Source organism: Gobius niger, assembly GCF_951799975.1.
Source record: "Gobius niger genome assembly, chromosome: 4".
Lineage (NCBI taxonomy): Eukaryota > Metazoa > Chordata > Actinopteri > Gobiiformes > Gobiidae > Gobius > Gobius niger.
Window position 1 is genome coordinate 28,653,633 of NC_136855.1, and position 20,515 is coordinate 28,674,147.

Consider the following 20,515-nt stretch of genomic DNA (forward strand, 5'->3'; position numbering starts at 1 on the left):
ACGGCGCCGTGTGCAAAGATCGTCTTTGCAACAGAGTATGTGAAAGTGGGGGTAGGTTCTCACGCAGTTTTGCATGCAGAAAATGAATAATATTTGTTTGAATATAAAACAATACTATCAAAATTGATCAATAATACATAAATACTGACAAATTGTACACAACTCGCAAAGACCATATCGCACATAAATAATGGTACTATGGTAGACAGAGTGAGACCTCTCTCCTCTTCTCTTGGCGTCCCTTCACTGGCGACTCCGTTTACGACGTGGTGTTAGGGAAATCCAGGATGCTGATTCAGGATCAGGGTTGTTTTTCCGCTTTGAACATATTATAAATTAAACACTATAAAGGCACCCCACGTCCAGGTCAGTTAGTAGCACATACGCTTACTATGACCTGAACACAGAAGCAATCGCTATCAACCGTTTGTCTAACGAATGAGTAATGACCATTTCGATCATTAATAGCCTACATTTGACAAGTAAATATGAAAATAACGATGTGTCCGTTTGTAAACAAACAAAAAAAAAAAAAAACTTAAGTAGCCTAGTTTTGATAACAATCTCTGATACAAAATCACTTATGCACAGTAGGCTACTTGGATGTACCATTAGCCTATATTTAACAAAAATGTAAATTTTCAAATTGTGTCAAAATCTAAAAAAACCCGCTATATATATATATCTAGGCTATATCTATAAATCTATATATAGGCTATATGTTGGGCTATATGTTGGCCTATGTATGTATATATAACAAAGCTAAAAAGAAACTAAATTAGATTAATCAGGCCAGTCAATTGCAAATTACCAGGCCTATCTCTAAGGAACTCTTGGATAATAAAGCTCTGGATCCTCCCATCCCAAAAGACACTAATGCTGCCATCTTGAGGCTAAAATAACGAGTGTAGGCTAATAGATAGAAATGGGCCTAGATTTCTTTGCTTTTTCAGTTTTGCACTTACTTAAAATACATCTAGGCTATATAGTTGTGAAACATTAAAATAGAAACTCATCACTTAGTTTCCAAAGGACAGAGGAAAAAAGAAATGAGGAGTAGGTAGGCTACATTAAAAAGTGGTGTATACTGTAGATAAACAACAGAGGGGTAAAGATGCACTGAAGTCCCAGGGCCAGACAAAAAAAATGATGTGGGCCAGTTACTGGTGATGCAGTAACGGAAGCAGACAGTAAACAAAACCTTCAGTAGAATAGCTCCCTGACAGTTTTGATTATGCCTGTAATTACAAGCCGCTCTCATCACTTCACAGAGCTGGGCACAGAAGTATTATTTGAACTCTACACATTACCTCAGCTCTGGCAGACAGCTTTCCACATTCGTCACAATCCACCAATTAGCAGTTAAAGGAAAATGCGGTTGAAAAATTAATATCTGTGGCCACCCAAGAGACTTAGTACAGTGAGTCACCCACCAACAAGTGCTCACTGTATCAACATGACCCCCATGAGCCAGAAAATGTTGTGCATGTCCACTTGCATTTGTTAAGTCCCTATTAAAATCCACATGAAGAGAGCCGGCAAGGCCCACCTACCTCGACTGTCCCGGTGGAATCCATTCTTACATTGCACTCATGTGGAAATAAGCCTGTTTACCACCAACGGGCCACACATGCTAATGAGCGCCTGTTTGTTTTCCAGTATGCTCATGCAGGAGGAAGGGTATTAGTTGGGGAAATAATGGATGATATGCAGACAGCAGCATGGGTGGCGTAAAATGTACCCCAGTGATATGAGCAGAACACATCTTAACCTCATCGCACATCACTCTTTTTGATGTTATTTTATTTTGTGATATATATATTTTTTGCTCCAATTTTAAATATAGAATATAGAGCAGTAGTTTCAGGAGCACTTTTGGTTTTGGACTGGTGTAATGGATTTGATGGTGTTATCAAATCATTGCCTGATCCTCCAAAATAGTTCCTGGATCCTTTATTCCCAAAGAAAATAGAGAGATGGGGGAATGCGTACCTCAAACAGGGGATCATATTAAGCACTGAGCTTATACAATGTATCTGCTGTGACAAGTTAATTTACCAGATCAATCAAGTCTTACCTTATCTCTTTTCCATCATACAGTAGATATATAGATCTGCTCAAATAAATGCAATTTACATGTTTTGACTGAACCAACAGCAGTTTGATTTGGATTTTATCAATCGCCTCTTCCAGATAGGCTCTTTTCCAGATCACAGATGTTTCCACTTAAATATTAAGCTTTCTTTTTTTTCACAGCTTGCACTGGCACTGTTTACAATGCACTTAAAAGAACAAGGACTTAGTACATAATGCAACCGCATTAAGCACAGCTCCTCTTAGTAATATTGCATAGCACAATAAAACATGTTATGGCAGTAATATGTGTGAGCAAAACAGCTAAAGGTCCTGCTTTAATTTCTTCTGAAATTTAAAAACTTGTGGCATAGTATATGAATGAAAAATTACCCTATTAATAGGGTCGTGTATGCCTACCTAAAACCTAATGGATTCACTTCAGTTGGGATCGGGGACTCTTTTGGTGTGACATCATTGTTTTGGAAAATTCATGGTGGTCCGGAGGGGTTCAGACGGATACATAGGGTCCAATTGTTTCACAGTTTTCCCTGCATTATACGCCAGCATTGCATATTATGTAATGCAGTGTAAATGATCGTGGTCAGGGAGAGAGAGAGAGAGAGAGAGAGAGAGAGAGAGAGAGAGAGAGAGAGAGAGAGAGAGAGAGAGAGAGAGAGAGAGAGAGAGAGAGAGAGAGAGAGAGAGAGAGAATGTTTCAAACATCCTCCTTACTGTTACTAAAATAATTTTACTATTATATAAGTAGTGAATAATAATGCACATTTTCTAACATATTTACTGCATGGAAATGTTGTTTTAATACACCTATGCCTTAGGGGAATCATTTTATTCGATATGTTTCAGAACGAGTTTAGAACGTGTGGACACAACCGGAAGTAAATGTCAACATCCGGGCTACCTGAAACGTCTTAGCGCTTGGCTAATGTCATCGTAATAATACTTAGTTGGATTTTAAGTAATTTTGCATCATATACAGTCTCTGTTACATAATACATAATGATTAAAGCGATCTTGATATTCAACAACCACGGCAAGCCGCGGCTTATCCGTTTTTATCAATATTTTGTAAGTATCTTTCCCACTAACGTTAGATTGAGAGCAACACAGAGCAATCATGCTATGTTGTTTAGTGTTGAAAATATAAGTGTTCTGATTGACTTGCTATTTTGCTTTCAAAGTAGTTTAGATTGTTAGTCTATATTAAAATGCCTGCCCCGTTTTGTTTTGATGTAGCTAAATACTAACTGTAATCAAGTATAATCTGAATATTTTTGTGTTTCCAAGTCAAGTGATAAGTTCAGTGGACAGACACATGCCTTTGGAACAAAATAAAATAAATCAATGTATGCTTGTAATTTTCTACTTGTGTACAAGTGTTTGTAGTGACCAGAGTTATGTTAGGGCTTAAATCCAATCCAATCCAATCCACTTTATTTATATAGCACATTTTATAAACAAGGGTTTCCAAAGTGCTGCACATAAAATCGGCAATATAGGAATAATAAAAAATAAATAAATAAATAAATATAATAAAATCAAGTGAAACCAAACTATACATTAAATATGTGAAGTCACTTATCCTAATCTAAATCAAAATCAGTGTCACCTGATTCATCTGTAAAGTACAGTGACAAAAGTCCCAAAGTTACTATATGTAATTTATACTTAAGTTATACTTATTATTTAAATACATTCAAAACCGAGACATCTGTTTTTGCAAATAAACTCTTCCAGTGGTAATGTCATGACTTGATGACATGATCACTTTTGCCCGATAAATAGTAAACATTAATGCTCTTTCGTTTCTTCTTTATGCATTTTGTTGTTGCACGGTTGCAGGCAGAGGACATGCAACAGCAGATTATTCGTGAGACCTTCCATTTAGTGTCGAAGAGAGATGACAATGTCTGCAACTTCTTGGAGGGAGGGAGGTAAGCTGTTCACAAGTGTCATTATATACCCCGCGTTGGGAGTGCTTTATCGTTATGTGTCAGTGGCTGTTGTGGCAATTGATGCAGATGTTACTGAGTGCAGCTGTAGTGTCAGCATTACTCGCTAGATGGTGCCATTACTCTTAGCTTTACTTGCTTTAAAACCTTTTTTTTTTAAATTAATTTAGTAAGAAAATGTTAATGTTTAAAATTTGAATACAAGCTTTTGCTCTTGTAATGAAACTGAAAAGAGACATTTCCCATAAAATTTATCGCAGCCAGTTCTGTATTAAAAAAATCTTTTTTTGATTATGTACGACGTCTATGTTGTTCCAGATTAAATATTGGTGAGGAGAAAAATTAAGTTTGTACAGCAATTTCCATGACAACAAAGCCTGTATTTGAAACATGTTTTCAATGAACCACTATTATCAGCAGCATTTTATAGAGTGTGTTTTTCCCTTTTTTTGCAGTCTCATCGGTGGCTCCGATTACAAACTGATTTACAGGCATTACGCCACACTATACTTTGTCTTTTGTGTGGACTCCTCTGAGAGTGAGCTTGGCATTTTGGACTTGATACAGGTTTGCACAATTTTTCCCTAACTATTATCGGCTATTATTATTACAGAGTATCTCTCCAGGCTGTTTGTTACAATTTATTAGAACACAAGCTTTGATAACATGTCCGAATTTCACAGAGTCTTCTTTACCCATCAGCACACATGAAATGATATTTTTGTACTTTTCTGCATCTTTTTAACAGAAATGGTTACAGTACACTTTACTTTCTGTAAGATCATACAAAGCTTTACTTTCTTTTTCCAGGTCTTTGTGGAAACACTGGACAAGTGTTTTGAAAATGTGTGCGAACTGGACCTCATATTTCACATGGATAAGGTGAACTACCATAGCAGATGTATTGTATCTTGATTCCTCACTTCCAAAATACGTGCTTGGTCAATGTTAAGTCGAGTTACACATGCTTAAACAGGGGGGAAAAGCCTCTTTTCCACTGGCAGACAATACAAAGCCCAGTGCCTGGTCAACTCGGATGGGTGAGTTTTTCGATTGCCAAGGCCAGGGCCAAATCGGTCTGACCAGGTGTAAGTTTCAGCACAGACCTCTGGCTGTGGCCAAAGCGCGCTAAACCGTGACTAACGTGACATAAACAGATTGCTGGCCTCTCATTGGCAAGAGTGGACAGCCCTTACTATTAACATGCAGGTCATACGGATTGAATATTTCACAACATCATACCGCTGTTCTAAAAGGGGATTTTGCCGATATTAGCATTTAGCCACTGTTAGCGCAAATTTAGCTGGTGTTAGCATAACATTTGCATGTTGCTTACCTTCATAGTTCGTATTTTAGCAGTTTTTTTCCAGTATTATTAGCCTTGGCTTCTCTGAATGATTCCACAACCCCCACCAGAAGGCAGCATTTGTCCACATTTCTTCTCATTGCGGCTTACAAAACGGTTCTAGGTAGTGTCAATACGTGACAATGCGAGCACATAGACCGTGCCTTTCGCAGTAGAACCATGTTCAGTGGAAAGACGGCTAAAGAGCACAGGTTGGGACCTAAAAACAAAGGCAGGCCTGTTCATTTGTTAGCTGGTAAGTCACTGTGGCTGTCAGTATCACTCAGTATCACAGAGGAAGGTCCCAAAACTCAGCCCGGATGGGTCCTGGCTGCACTGAAAAGGCTTCCACAATTGAGTGCTGATATACAAAAACATGACACTTAGTCCAGCGTTGTCACATGGGCCATAGCGATATTTATACAAAAAAAAATTAGACAAAATAAAAAAAATATTGGGGGCCAAGTTCAAAGTACTCATAAGAATGCTGCTTACCAAGTGTCTTCTGCAGTCGCCCCTGGCCACTAGGGGGTGGTACTACTGCAATGTCAGCTCCCTACCAAGAGGACCATAGAGAAGCTAGTTCCTCACCCATTGGTTATAATACTGCCTCTTTCTGAGGTGTGTGTTTTAAAATGCTGGGAAATGCTTATGTCCCAACTTGCGTTTTATTCTCTTGTTTTTGCGCATGCACAACTCAACTCATTGACAAAGCACGCAACTTGGAAGTAGTAATACTGTTTTTTTTCTAAGGATCACCTGCATTGTTTGAACAATTATTTTAATTTAGTATAAAGCACAATTAATACAATGCAAAATTTGACTTTTTTCCTTTTTAACTCATTCTCTTCAGAGACACCAAAAATGGTCTAGCATCAAATGCTCTCTTCTAATATTTAAAGTACTTACAAGTGTTGCTTTGGACTAATCAGACACATCTTCAGCCATCTTTATTGAATTTTCCCAGCAGGAAATTGATGTCATGTGGTGCAGTGGGGTTTGGCCATAGGAATGTTCCCTAGATTAAACTATTTTCACCCGAATACTTCTGCTAACTATCCGTTAACCACCCCTGTAGAATTGTTGGTGGTCTGTTTGGATTGGTTTGCAGTTGTGTTTACCCCATAGTAGCTTTTTAAATACAGTTGTTTTTAGAAAATTCCAGTTTTTGACGGAAGTTTTCTGTTTAGTGTTACAACAATATAACCGGATTTCTTTGTTCAGTAGATGGGGTGGGTTGTCTTCAGCCTTCAGATGTAAATTATACCTGTCCTCTAAGAAGTGCATTCCAGAGACCAGGCATTTGACACCGTAACTCTTCCCAAAATACAAAGGACATTTGCCTGAAAAAAATCAGTCTCCACAATGTTTCAGAATGTTCCGTTCTTGCTTTTTAGAACAATGACTGTTTTTTTGTTTGTATGCTTGTTATGGACCTTATCATGTCAAATGATCAATTTCATTGTTGCCCTGTTTTTTACAGGTCCATTACATCTTACAAGAAGTTGTAATGGGAGGGATGGTGCTCGAAACAAACATGAATGAGATTGTTGCTCAGGTGGAGGTGCAAAATCGAATGGAGAAATCAGAGGTTAGAATTTTAAACTTTCTAAAATGACAGTTTTTGTCTGATAGAGAAAATAAATGTGTTTCTTGTACAATACACTGAAATGTATGCGTCCCTATAGCGTTTTTTCCAGTACTCAAATGGAAGCATGCATGAAATGGGCTAGCTGAATGTAATGGGCATTGAAATGGCATATGATACCAGCTTTTAACATTTTTGGTTATTTTTTCAGGGCGGTCTGTCGGCAGCACCGGCCCGAGCAGTCTCAGCGGTGAAAAACATGAACCTGCCAGAAATTCCTCGCAACATTAACATTGGAGACATTAATATAAAGGTCCCCAGCCTCTCCCCTTTCTGAGCAAAGACCTGGTGGATGTTTCTGGAACTGGAAAATAGACTAAGGAACCTGCAAATACATTTCTTACTTTTATGTTGTGTTCACGAGATAACTGGATTACTTTTGATTTTGAGATACTTGAGTTGTCAAAGTTGCACAAAAAGAGGAAGTCTAATTCCTAAAGTGATTGATTGTGACCTAAACTTATACATTCTGATGTTCACTTATCTGCTTTTATTTACTGAAATAGTTTACCTTGGTATTAATAATGTAATATAATACTCATTTTGTCAGTTAACGCCATTAGAGTTTTGAAAAAGCTACCGTGTGATTGGATTTTGGACATTTGGGCTCAACAGTGTAACAGTCTAATCTGATCGTTTGCATCTGTGTTACTTAAAGTAAATTGGGGTCAAAGCTTTTCTTTTTGTGATTTGTGTGAATTATAGTTCTGTGAATTTTGCTTGGATCTGGCCAAATGTAAATGTGCTAAATGTAATGTTGATTAATGTTTCAATGGTCATGTACGTTTCAGATCAATGTTTGTCCATAATGTAAATTATAATAACTTATCAAATATTGTGTTGGTGGAAAACGACATTCCCCTCAAATAAAATACTTTTTAGTAATTGTTTAACTTTTCTTAAAGGAGACTCGTAGAATTAAATTAAAATTAGTTACTGTATTTCTCTTTCATCAGGTAAGAACATTATCCCAAAACATAACTTATTTGTTCAATTACTACCACATTCCACAGCCTCCCTTTTTCCACAGATATAGGGAAGGAGTTTGAGGAAATTGGGTTGATCCCGCCCTTGATCTGCAGGAAAAAACCTGCGGTAGTTCTCCCTCCCTCCTCACAGCTGCAGACTGGCTTTTACATCAGCTTTGACTTCATTCCCAGGCAGACTTGCTCCACAGCCTGCAGTTGAGTGTCCGGCTTCAGTCCCTTTGGTACGTACTCCCTCATCTGTTTTATATTTGAACAAACTCAACATGTGCATGCCACCACTCTCTTTGTGGCTTGTTAGTCATTATTGCATAGTTCCCTTTACTGGCAATGTTACTGGCAATCAATGCTACATAGAAATGTTTCTTCTAATGCTCATATGTTGCAACTCTAGGATATAGCACTTCACACTTACTGACTTACTTTAAGACAATTTGTTCATTGTGGAATGTGGACAAATGAGGAAGCAAACGAACACTGTGTGCTGGCTGATTTGAGATTAATCTACTCCGTATAGATAGACCATGGGTTCATATTGCAGTGCCAAAATGTCTATCCTAAAATCAATTGACATTTTATGCTCCCCATAAGACAATGTAAAGCAATGTATGTTCAAGGAAGATTTACCGCAAAGTAGCGTTTTTCCAGTTGCAATTATTTCCAGATGTACGAGTAATTCTCCATAACCAAGTCCATATATAAAATAGTAGCCTTACCATATGAGCAGACAGGCTTTTATTAGGCCACTTTGGGGCCAGACATGTCAATGGGGTCCCTTTAAAACAGCACAAACAAATGAGCGTCACATGACTCTATTGTTGTCATTATTTAGTCCATGAAAATATGTGAGTTTGGGCCCCCAAGATAAACATTCCCACTCGCAAGATAATCTCTGCCTCTGTTGGCACAATGAAAGTGTTGCTGTTCCAGTGGTCTTTACCTTGACAAAAGCACAGCCCCACAAAGCTTTGTCTTTGTGGGCTCTATGAGTCGAAGGAGGATACTTTTGGTAGATTTTAGAAGCTTGAACACTTCATATTAGTAAATACCGTAATACTAATAAAATCCATTCAATATTATATTATGTTTATGAAAATAGAAAATGAGCGCTGCTTTGGGTCCCACAAGTGTAACAAGTTATAGTGAACACCGGGTGCCCTTTCAAGGAGCCAATAGTGCATGAAAACAGAGAAAAATGAGCTATGAGTGTAGAATGCAGACAAAGATAAATAAATCCTTTATTGTGGCATGGACAAAGTAATTAAAAACCGCCAACGCGTTTCGACAGCTATGTCTTCATCAGGGCAATTTTTGTGATTGCCCTGATGAAGACATAGCTGTCGAAACGCATTGGTCGGAGTGTCTCCTAACCTTCTTTGACTGCATTCTACACTCATAGCCAGTCATTTTTCTCTGTTTTCATTATATTATACTAGTTCTTCCTTAAATATTTTTATTGTGTCAACAAGCATCTGTACTATGGTAAAAGCATTATTATAACAAATTAATTAAAGTCAAGATGAAGTAATCATTCACAAGTATAGTGACTATATAGTATTTTCATCAGTGACTTCTATCACATCATTATACTATAATCTCGCATATGTGCATACTTACACTGCACTTAACTTCCTTGTGCCAAAAAAAGTTTTTGGCTCAACTTGAACTCCCACAGATCTAGGAAACATTGACAGAGTAACATCTGGTAATTTACTACAGATCTGTTACTAGAAAACGGCATGTTTTCTTGTTTTTTCGCGTGAAAGAGGACGTGAAAAGTGAGTGACGCACTTTAGTTCCCAACGCAATAGGACCTGCCTGCTGAGGCATGAATGAAAAATAGAGAAGAATACTCCCACGATAACGGTTTGAAGGAAACACCTGCACTTGTCATCGAGGACACTGCTGCACTGTCAGCATTTATAGTAGTGTTCAGTTCTACGAGCTGCCTATCTTTTCACACTTATCTTTGGTTACACAGTGCGATGGTCTCAGATTTATTACTGTATATGCTGTATTTATCAGTGGTTCTCAATCTTTTCACATCAAGCATCAAGTACCACATCATCAATTATTTGACCTTCAGTACCACCAAGGCTTTGTAAAAATCAAATCAGAATCTATCTAAACCAGAAAAACACGCAACTTGAATGTGTTAATGAAATCATACAAAAAAGTAAAGTCTAAAAGTTTAGATGACCCTGAGCCCCCTGAAGAAGCCCAAGAAGCACCAGTGGTACATGTACCACACGTTACAGTAAGAACTACTGATCTGAGTTGTTAAATAAGCAAACCAAAGTACTGCAAGAATTAGAAAACACATTGGCTCTTTTATCTGACATGTTTTTTGTGGCTTATTATAAACTTTATTAGCATTGTGGTTGGTTAGTCACAATTCTCACTGTCAAGATGTTTACATTATTGACTATGGCAGGCATCTTTCCATTGCCCCTGTTTATTATGCTGCTGACTACAGAACATGTGGTAAGAGTTAGTCTCGGAGGAGTTTCTTTATTCTAAGCGGTTGACATGACTTTGTCTTGAGCCCTTGTCTTTCCTCACTCGCACTCTCTGCTATGTGCCTGTAAGATCTTAATAAGAACTTGGAAAGACTTCACCTCAAGCAAAAGAATGGGTTGGGACAGTATCAGTTCATGGTATGGCAACTCTAACTGCATGGCTCGCTTTTCAAATGATTATTCAGTATGACATTCCTTTGCATTTTAGTTTCAGTGGTTTCAGAGAGTATCTCTCTTCTATTTATCTATCTTCTATATTACTTTACATTGAAATCTGAGCTAGTCTGAACGCAATGGTCAAATCATCTTTTTTTGTTAATGATTATTCTTTAAAAATCTCCACTTTTAGTGAAAGCTGCACCTTACTGGGCAATGGATAAATGTAGAAAGCACTTTCTTGCTTCTTTTTTATATCTTTAATATTGAAATCATGTAAGGCTCATTCAGAATTTATCACTAGAGCCATATTGCTAGTTGTAATTTTTGGTTTGTTTTATTTGGTTGGGACAGTGCATGCATGTAAAAATGCCAAACTTTGGTGGACACAGAATTTCAATGTTCTTAATTTGCCTGGCCTGCCAGACACTCCTACTTTCTGTTCAAATGTAGTTTGGCAGGCCAGGCAAGTTATTAATAGTAAAAATGCTAGTCTACTGAGTGTGGACCTATCAAACAAGTTCCTCAGCCTAGAAGTTGCTGAATCATGCTGCTTGTATGTCCTTAGGTAATGGCTTTTCTGCTATGTTAATTCTTCAACTATTAACCGAGGAGAGAAGACACCGGCTGTACCAGGGGACCAGGGGCTGAGCACTCTTCCGTCTACCTCTGGACCAACCATGGGAAAGGTTTACCACATCAGTAAAAACACCTGCTTGGGGCTGCTGGTAACGGCTGCATGCGCACTGGTCATAATCATAGCTTTATCCATCGCATATGACAAGGAAAGAGCAAAGAACCGCGGAGACTCTGGGGATGCGGACACTGCCAGTGTTACGTTACCCACAACCCCCTCTACCCCGATGGAGCCTTGGGACAGCTACAGACTTCCAGACTCACTGCTTCCTCTATCCTACAACCTAACTCTGTGGCCCAGGCTGGAGCCCAACGCTGATGGACTGTACATTTTTACTGGACAATCATATGTGATCTTCCAATGTGTGAAGTCAACAGATCTGGTCATTATTCACTGCAACAAGCTCAATCTTACTAGTTTCAATGGGCATTTGGCTCAGCTGACTGCTGAGCACCACTCTGCACCAGCTGTAGAGAAGTCGTGGCTTGTACCAAAAACCCACTATTTGGTTTTGCAGCTCCAAAGCTCTCTAATAGTGGGGGAGACGTATGTTCTCCACACAAGATTTCAGGGCGAGCTTGCTGATGACTTGGAAGGCTTCTACAGGAGTGAATATACAGAGAATGGTGTAAAGAAGTAAGTATTTGTGAGCATTTTTTGTGTCCAAATTGCAGGGTTTCTGCAAAAAAGTAAGAACTACAGTGATTTTCAGGGCTCCAGACTGAGACTAATTTGGGTGCATGAGTATCAAGCTTGTCATAAGTATGCAGCTCTGAAGGTTGTTATGGCCTGTGTTCATTAAGTTGAGGATGGTCAGCCCCTGTCAAAGATGTTTAAATAACATTTGTTTTGTTCTCCTTCAGAATATTGACTCTGCAGTGGTTTGTGGAAAAAAAGACTGTCATTGTAATTATACAGCATTTTTATTGATTGCAAGCTTGCAGGCTAGTTCTTGCTAGCGTTTCTGTGACAGTGTTGTGAAACGCACTGATGTTAGAGATGGGTTAGGAATATTGGGAATGGCAAAAGTTTGGACAAAAGTATCCTTTTAAAGTTTTGCTCCCTCTTTGTTTCGTAAAAATATTTACAACAATGGAAAATTCCTCAATGATTGCCCTTGGCAAGATGTATATTCCCATCCTCCCACCCACCCAATCCTTTTTTTTCCCCCTAAAATTTGTTTTAACTACACCATGGGTCGAATCACTTTAAAGGCAAAGCAAAATCACTAGACGTCCATGAAGCCTGTATTATGAAATGTTTCTTTATTGCAGAATTGTTGCTACATCACAGATGCAGGCAACGTATGCCAGGAAAGCATTCCCATGTTTCGATGAGCCAGCCATGAAAGCTGTATTTAATGTCACCGTCATTCACAGTCGAGACACTGTAGCTCTGTCTAATGGCAAAGAAACTGGTCAGTTTCATATTAAGACAAAAATCCTGCTCTAATTTATAAAAGACCTACAATTGTTCAGATATTTTCTTTTTTTTATATAGACAAAGTGGATACACTCATTGACGGAGAGTCTGTTAAAATAACTACATTCGAGCCCACAGCCAGAATGTCAACATATCTTTTGGCTTTTATCGTCTGTGACTTTGCTGACATTCGCTCAACACAGAAAAATGTCTTGGTGAGAATAATTTGTTCTGTATGTCAGTGCTTTTACTATCGTCATGGGTGTTATTAACAGTAGGATTGTTTTGTTTTAGGTCCGTATCTGGGCCCGGAGAAAAGCTATAGACGACAGACAGGGCGACTATGCTCTCAATGTCACAGGCCCTATCCTTGAATTCTATGAGCGCTATTACAATGCAGCTTATCCACTCTCCAAGTCAGGTATGGCAAAATATGAAAAAAAAAAAAAAGTGCTTTTGAAGTTATCTGACGGTGACAATCGTGAAGTACAATTTAGGTAAGGTTTGTTGAGGTTAAAATGGAACATTAGGATTTGAACATCAAGTACTTCAAATAAATATGAAGGAATTTAATTGTAATACATTATATTATTATATATTGATCAACCTGGAACATCATCATGAACCACTGAAATTAATATAACTGGGTTTAAGGTTATGTAAGATTTTTAGTAAATAATTCATAAACATGATCTATCTGTCACCCATTTTGTGACATCAGGTATTGATTTACTGATCATAACTGTAATTTTGATTATAATCTTAGGGGAAAAAAGTATATTACATTGTATAAAAGCAGTTTATGTTTACATTATTTGTTTAGATTTTCAAAACAATTGCCGGAATTTAATCAGAAAGCAGAATTGGCTCCACGGGGGTTATATGGCTAAATCTAGGAAAACATAAAGGGACCTCCACAATCTCAGCTCCTGTAGTTAAAGCTCAGTGACTGAATTCTTGAGATTCTTAGCTTTCAAATCAGGAATGACATGTGCAGTACAGACAGAAAGTGGAAGCTGTGCTAGTGTCTTCATATGGTAAAGCAATCCAAGTTCAGCTGAAGTTGTAGCGGCACTTCCTACAAGCATTACCTTTAATTTTCTATTTTTTTTTATAATAACCAATTCCTAATGGGTCAGGAATTGTAATCAACCTTTTTTTTTGCAGATCAGATAGCACTGCCTGACTTCAACGCTGGTGCAATGGAGAACTGGGGCTTGGTCACATACCGGGAAACAGCTTTACTCTATGACCCCATCATATCGTCAGCAGGGAACAAAGAGAGAGTTATAAGTGTCATCTCCCATGAACTTGCACATATGGTGAGCCAACGCACGGAGACACAACTCATTTGTATGTCACCCCAATGTGTGTTGGTTGAAGCCAGGATTTTTTAATAATAATAATTTTTGTACTTTTTGGCTATCAAATGTTTCTCAGGAAAATGAATCTTTCTGATAAATAGTCACTTGGGAAGTTGTCAGTACTCGCTATTTACTGTTATTGTAGCTGACTTAACTGGATCAGGGAGTATGTTCGTCCATACATGTTGCTGACGCGCAATTCATGCCAAAAGGATCAGTCACTACTGCTGACAAGTGTTTTGCTGGAAAATAAAACTCCTCATCAATTCTCTGTTTTAGTGGTTTGGCAATCTTGTGACAGTGCGCTGGTGGAACGACCTGTGGCTGAATGAGGGCTTTGCATCATATGTGGAGTACTTGGGGGCTGACCACGCTGAACCCACCTGGAATATTGTAAGAGATTAAAAATGCTACAACAAATAAAATGGCAGTCTGATTTACAATTAGAAATGAAAGTTGTTGTTGTTTTTTTTTGCAGAAAGATCACATGGTCCTGTATGACGTGCATAGGGTATTTGGGGTAGATGCTCTGGCCTCATCGCATCCACTGTCCTGTGATGAGGATGAAGTCCGCACTCCTGCCCAAATCAGTGAGATGTTTAGCACCATCTCCTACAGTAAGGTACTCTTTATACTTATCCTTTGGTAAATCAGCTTGACAATTTCCTAGCCACCTTATTGGGACAGTACAGTAACTTTCTATTTCAAATGTACCCTAACTTTTCGTCTTCAGGGAGCTGCTGTGCTGAGAATGTTGTCTGAATTTCTCAGTGAACCTGTGTTCGCCAAAGGCCTAAGTGTGAGTATACTGTTTTCTGTTTTCTCTTAAATTATGACTTATACTGTGTAGAGGAAAGAGCATGACAAAGACTGTGGTCAACAGTTGTCAGTCTGATGTCAGTCTTTTGTAATAAATGTGAATCACCTTTTTTAACAGAAGCAGCAATTTTGGGTAAAAAAAACCCACAACTGTTTGAAAAATGCATTTTTTTTGTTTTCACAGTCTTACCTAAATACATTTTCTTTTGGAAACACAGTCTACACAGACCTCTGGGACCACCTCCAACAGGTCGGTTTAGTTTCAAAACACAATTCTGGGTGAAAAAAAAGAATGGTGAAATATGTCTTTAATACATATTCAATGAAGGTTCTTGAGTCATCGTCTGTCCTCTGTCGTTGAAGTGTCGACACTTCAACGACAGAGGACAGATGATGACTCAAGAACCTTCATTGAAGATGATCGACTCCTGTACGACTGAGAGCCTACACAGACATCTTTAAAACATAGTGAATTATGTTTATAATTAACTGCAGTAACACTAATAAATGATAAAACAACTCTCACGTACCTTACAGAGTATTATGTTGTTAGTAGGGTGACCAGATTTTCCACATTAAACTATACAGAGTTTAAAAATGTTAAAATAATGTATTTTCCTCCCCTACGTGTTCAAGCAATGTCCTAATGTGTAGAATGAGCCCAGACCTATTTACTTCAACTGCCTCTAAAATCCTGCACTGTCACTCGGAAAGTTGTTACTATAGAGGGTGCAGTTACATGCATGACCTGAGGTGGCAGTAGTGAGTATAAAATGGCCAACTTGCATCTAGCCCCTTTAAAAACTGAATTTATGGGGGAAGCAAAATGTGCCACAAAATCTGGACTTTACCTTAACTGGGACGTCTGGTCACCCTGGTTATTAGGCTAGTTGAGGTAATATGTTAAAATACTACTATTGTCTCATGTTTCAGGCGGTTCAGAGCACTCCTGGTCTGGAAATTCCTCACACTGTCCATGACATTATGAACCGGTGGACTTTACAAATGGGGTTTCCTGTGGTCACTATTGACACTCGAACTGGAAGCATTAGCCAAAGGCACTTCCTGCTGGACCCCGACTCAATCGTGGAAAGAACATCACAGTATAAGTAGGAATCACTTTTAACTTTTCTCGTAAGTTTCACGTGAATGAAAGAAGCCAATCTTATACAGTTACAAATATGTGCACATTAAACATTTACATTACTCCAAATGTAACATAGTAGCAAAACAAAGATAAATGTAAGATAAATGTAATTCATTTCATTCATTATTAGTCCTCTACTGCAAGGATCCTCAACATTTTTATATTTGTAATCTGTTTCCCTTTCAGCTACACATGGTTTGTCCCAATTAAATGGGTGAAGTCAGGTGTAGATCAACAGCAGTTCTGGCTCCTTCATCGAACAGGTTTGTCATTCGCACGTTTGAGAAAAAAGAAGTATTGTCAAGCTTATAACTATTTTATTTTGTGACATTTTTGGATGTTATAGACTCGAACAACCACATGAAGGTGTCGGGAAACGAGTGGGTGCTGGCAAACACCAATGTGTCAGGTTATTTCAGAGTCAACTATGATCAAGGGAACTGGGATCGTCTCATCATGTTGCTCGATTCCAATCATAGGGTAAGTTGCTTGCAGCCTTTTTCTTATCAAGTTACTTAGAAAAATGTGTTTTTTGATTATGTGTCTGTTTCTGCAGGCATTATCAGTCATAAACAGAGCCCAGATCATAGATGATGCTTTCAACCTTGCAAGGTAAAGACAAATGGGAAAAAAGTGGACGTGCATTAACATGTCGCATAACTAGTGTCATTGTAACTGATTTGTGTAATAATTATAATTGCAAATTAATTTTGATTAATTGCATGGCCCTATTCCATAGCATACTCATATTTTTAGACAAATTATCTGTTGCATATCAACATACATTATGTCCGTTTTCATAGAGCCAAAATAATCAGTACCACCCTGGCCTTAAAGACAACAAAATATCTGTCAAAGGAGACGGGATACATCCCCTGGGAGTCAGCACTGAGAAACCTCAACTACTACATCCTCATGTTCGATCGCACTGAGGTCTATGGAGCCTTAAAGGTAAGCACTCTTTATCATTATGACATTCCCACATAAATAATAAAAGATGGCTATGGAATAATCACCTATGAATAATTTATGTAGGGTTATTTGAAGAAACAAATTCTACCGCTATATGAGCACTTCAAAGTGATGACTGAAAACTGGACCAAAGTACCAGCAGGCCACTCTGATCAGTAAGAAATTATATGAAGTGATAATGCACGGTAAATAAAATAAACACTTTAATTTTCACTCTTAGGTATAATCAGATCAACGCTATTTCGATGGGCTGTAAGATGGGAGTGGAAGAGTGCAGAGAGCTCACCAAAACCTGGTTCAGACAGTGGATGGAAAATCCAGCTCACAATCCGTGAGTATTCAGTAACACGAGGTCACACAGCATTCAGTATCTAATCACAGTAAAAAGGAGCTCAAAATGCATTGGTTCATGTGTATATTGACCGCTCTTAATCACACCCGTTTTATTTCTCGTAGGATCCATCCCAACCTGAAAAGTACTGTTTATTGTTACGCAGTGGCCTTTGGTGGACATGAGGAGTGGGACTTTGCCTGGAGAATGTTCAAGAATGCAACTGTGGCATCTGAGGCGTCCAGGCTCAGGGAGGCCATGGCTTGTACTCAAGCACCCTGGCTTTTGAACAGGTATGAAAGTACAGTACTTTTATTGCACATAAACTTGATCCAAGAGTTCGTCCTGACCGAGTAGAACAAACAAACTAGGGAGGCACCCAATATCCCCCCAAAAAATACGTTAACAGTACCGATAACAGTTTTGGCTCTCACCACTTTTAAAACTCAACTTTCACAGTCTAAATCTAAGTGAATAAAGGCGTGCTGTATGTCATTTTGAAGGGCAGGACCTGGAGTATTCAGTTTTATCCGCAAACACATTTTTGATCGCAGCGGCTAGCAACAGTATGCTAAAGTTAACGGTAGCATGCTAATGCAAACATCAACTAATCAACACATAAAGTAGCCTAATAAAATGAAGTAATTGTTTGTATTTTAGTTTATTAAATGCTGTTAAGGAATAACTGATCTAACATGTGTTATGCAAGTTGTAATAATCAGATCAATTCATGTGAGTTGTTCATATTAATGTAACCTAAATAGCCAGTCCTATTCCAGTTATTCTTAGTTAATGTTTTATCATCACACCTTATTAATAGATAGCCTATACTTGAGAACATCTTGTTTGCAAGAGAAAATCCGATTTTATTGATCTCACATTGGAGGAAAGGACAATTGTTTTCACAATTGTTTTAACTACTTTTAAGAAAGTCTCTTGGTATCGGTTAATATCGGATATCGGCAGGTACTCAAACCCCCAGTATCGGTATCGGAAGCAAAAACGTTGGATCAGTACATCTGTGAAACGAACCTCTCTTTGTTTGTGATTTCAAACGTACTTTTACAGATATCTAGAGTACACACTTGATCCATCCAAAATCCGAAAGCAGGATGCTACTTCTACCATTCAGTCCATTTCCAGAAACATTGTGGGGATGCCTCTAGCATGGGATTTTGTCAGAGCCAGATGGAGATATATTTTTGAGCAGTAAGCTGATTTTTCTCAACTACTTTAGCTCTGTAAAATATAAATCCAATAGAAACTTTGACCACAGACATAATATCAAAACATTTTATACTAAACATTATGTTTCCATACAGGTATGGAAGCGGATCCTTTTCCTTTGCTGGCCTCATTCATGGAATCACAAGAAGATTCTCCACAGAGTTTGAGTTGGAGGAGGTACAAAGAAAAAGGTTTTGGTTTAGTGAAATATCATCTGCTAATTGTATTGTTGCATTGCAGCTAAAGAAGTTTAAAGCGGACCACCATGATATTGGATTTGGTTCTGCCACTCTGGCCATGGAGCAGGCCATAGAGAAGACCACAGCCAACATTAAATGGGTGGCAGAAAACAAAGCCCCAGTGCTGAAGTGGTTTAGTGACGAATCTGCCTGAAACACTGTTGCACAAATAAAAAGGTCATGTCCAAAGACTTCACAGTTCTGAATGACTGTTGCACAAAGAAAGACATTGTGTAAGCCAGAGGTGATGTAATTAGTTGAAATTATTGTTTTGTACAGTGTTGTGAAGGTGACCAAATGAATTACACTTGATTGTATGTCTCTTCTGCTCATGCAAAATGTATAAAACAACAAGCTGCCATCTTACAGCATTTTGTTACTTTAAAGGAATAGGCCACCGTTTTTACATACTAAGATATGTTCTTACCTCACTTTAGACGTGTTAATATATCCCCGTCTGGTCTTTGTCCGTGCGCTTTGTCACGCGAACGGAGCACATACGCAGCCTCTCCCACATGTCATATAGCTCCAAAAAAGCTCACGATAGAAGCTACCAAGCTCTTCCACGTGTTCCCTATTTAAATAAAGTTACGTGAAGTGTTTTCATGCGAAGTATATTTACCCAGAAATGTAGCATGTCGATTTTATAAGCAAATAAAAAGGGGGACTATATTGTGAGGCGTAATGATACGAGGAGTAAAACGTCCGCGCAGTAACTCCTAAAGGTTATTGACGGAAGTGAGCGGGGGAAGTCTTTAGGAGTTACTACGCGGACGCTGTGCTCCTCGTATCATTACGCCTCACAATATAGTCCCCCTTTTTATCTGCTTATAAAATCGACATGCTACATTTCTGGGTAAATATACTTCGCATGAAAACACTTCACGTAACTTTATTTAAATAGGGAACACGTGGAAGAGCTTGGTAGCTTCTATCGTGAGCTTTTTCGGAGCTATGTGACATGTGGGAGAGGCTGCGTATGTGCTCCGTTTGCGTGACAGAGCGCACGGACAAAGACCAGACGGGGATATATTAACACGTCTAAAGTGAGGTAAGAACATATCTTAGTATGTAAAAACGGTGGCCTATTCCTTTAATACCACTATTTTATAAACAGTGGCATCACAAACCTGTATAATCAATCAATCAATCAATCAATCAATCAATCAATCAATCAATCAATCAATCAGTGGTTTTGTATAGCCCAATATCACAACAGGAGTTTCCTCACAGGGCTGCACCGAACATTAAGGCAATAAAACAGAGCAATAAACATGATAATGTAAAGTTCAGGCGAATGATGTATCCGGGCAAACATAATGTCCAAATAAACGTCGGCAGCAGGTGGTGACGAGCGGCGCGGGTGTCCCCTGTCCTTAGACTTTCCAGCACAGTGAGGAAAAACTCAAAAAAACAGGGGGAAAACGGAGAAACCTCGGGGAGAACCAGAGAAGGAGAAAATCCACTCCCATGGACGGACAGGGCCGATGGGAGTCCCTGAGCAGATGGGCCAAGATCACAGACCGTCCAGTCCTCAGTGTATAATATATTTGTACTATATTTTTATTTGTTTGTTGTTCTGTAAAGTTTTTACCAATACAATTTTGTTAATTCTGTGTAAGGCACAGACAAACTTTCTATTGCTTTTGAGTGTTAT

General features: G+C 38.5%; 2 protein-coding genes across 2 annotated transcripts; both read left to right on the forward strand.

Annotated features, from left to right (window-relative positions):
- The first annotated feature begins 2,969 nt into the window (after positions 1-2,969).
- On the forward strand, positions 2,970-7,887 carry ap3s2 (adaptor related protein complex 3 subunit sigma 2). The gene is made up of 6 exons (XM_079555736.1): positions 2,970-3,162; positions 3,937-4,028; positions 4,502-4,613; positions 4,857-4,928; positions 6,875-6,982; positions 7,191-7,887. Exons 1-6 carry the CDS (start codon positions 3,094-3,096, stop codon positions 7,314-7,316), a joined length of 579 nt encoding a protein of 192 aa, XP_079411862.1. The 5' UTR covers positions 2,970-3,093; the 3' UTR covers positions 7,317-7,887.
- A 2,707-nt stretch (positions 7,888-10,594) lies between these two features.
- On the forward strand, positions 10,595-19,212 carry LOC306962676 (aminopeptidase Ey-like). The gene is made up of 21 exons (XM_079555901.1): positions 10,595-10,682; positions 11,269-11,973; positions 12,612-12,754; positions 12,838-12,974; positions 13,054-13,180; positions 13,927-14,081; positions 14,403-14,516; positions 14,602-14,745; positions 14,857-14,922; positions 15,127-15,192; positions 15,876-16,051; positions 16,276-16,352; positions 16,436-16,569; positions 16,646-16,701; positions 16,893-17,040; positions 17,125-17,216; positions 17,282-17,392; positions 17,518-17,685; positions 18,461-18,601; positions 18,715-18,796; positions 18,860-19,212. The coding sequence occupies exons 2-21, from the start codon at positions 11,381-11,383 to the stop codon at positions 19,010-19,012; spliced, it is 2,883 nt and encodes a 960-aa protein (XP_079412027.1). The 5' UTR covers positions 10,595-10,682; positions 11,269-11,380; the 3' UTR covers positions 19,013-19,212.
- Positions 19,213-20,515: the final 1,303 nt, after the last annotated feature.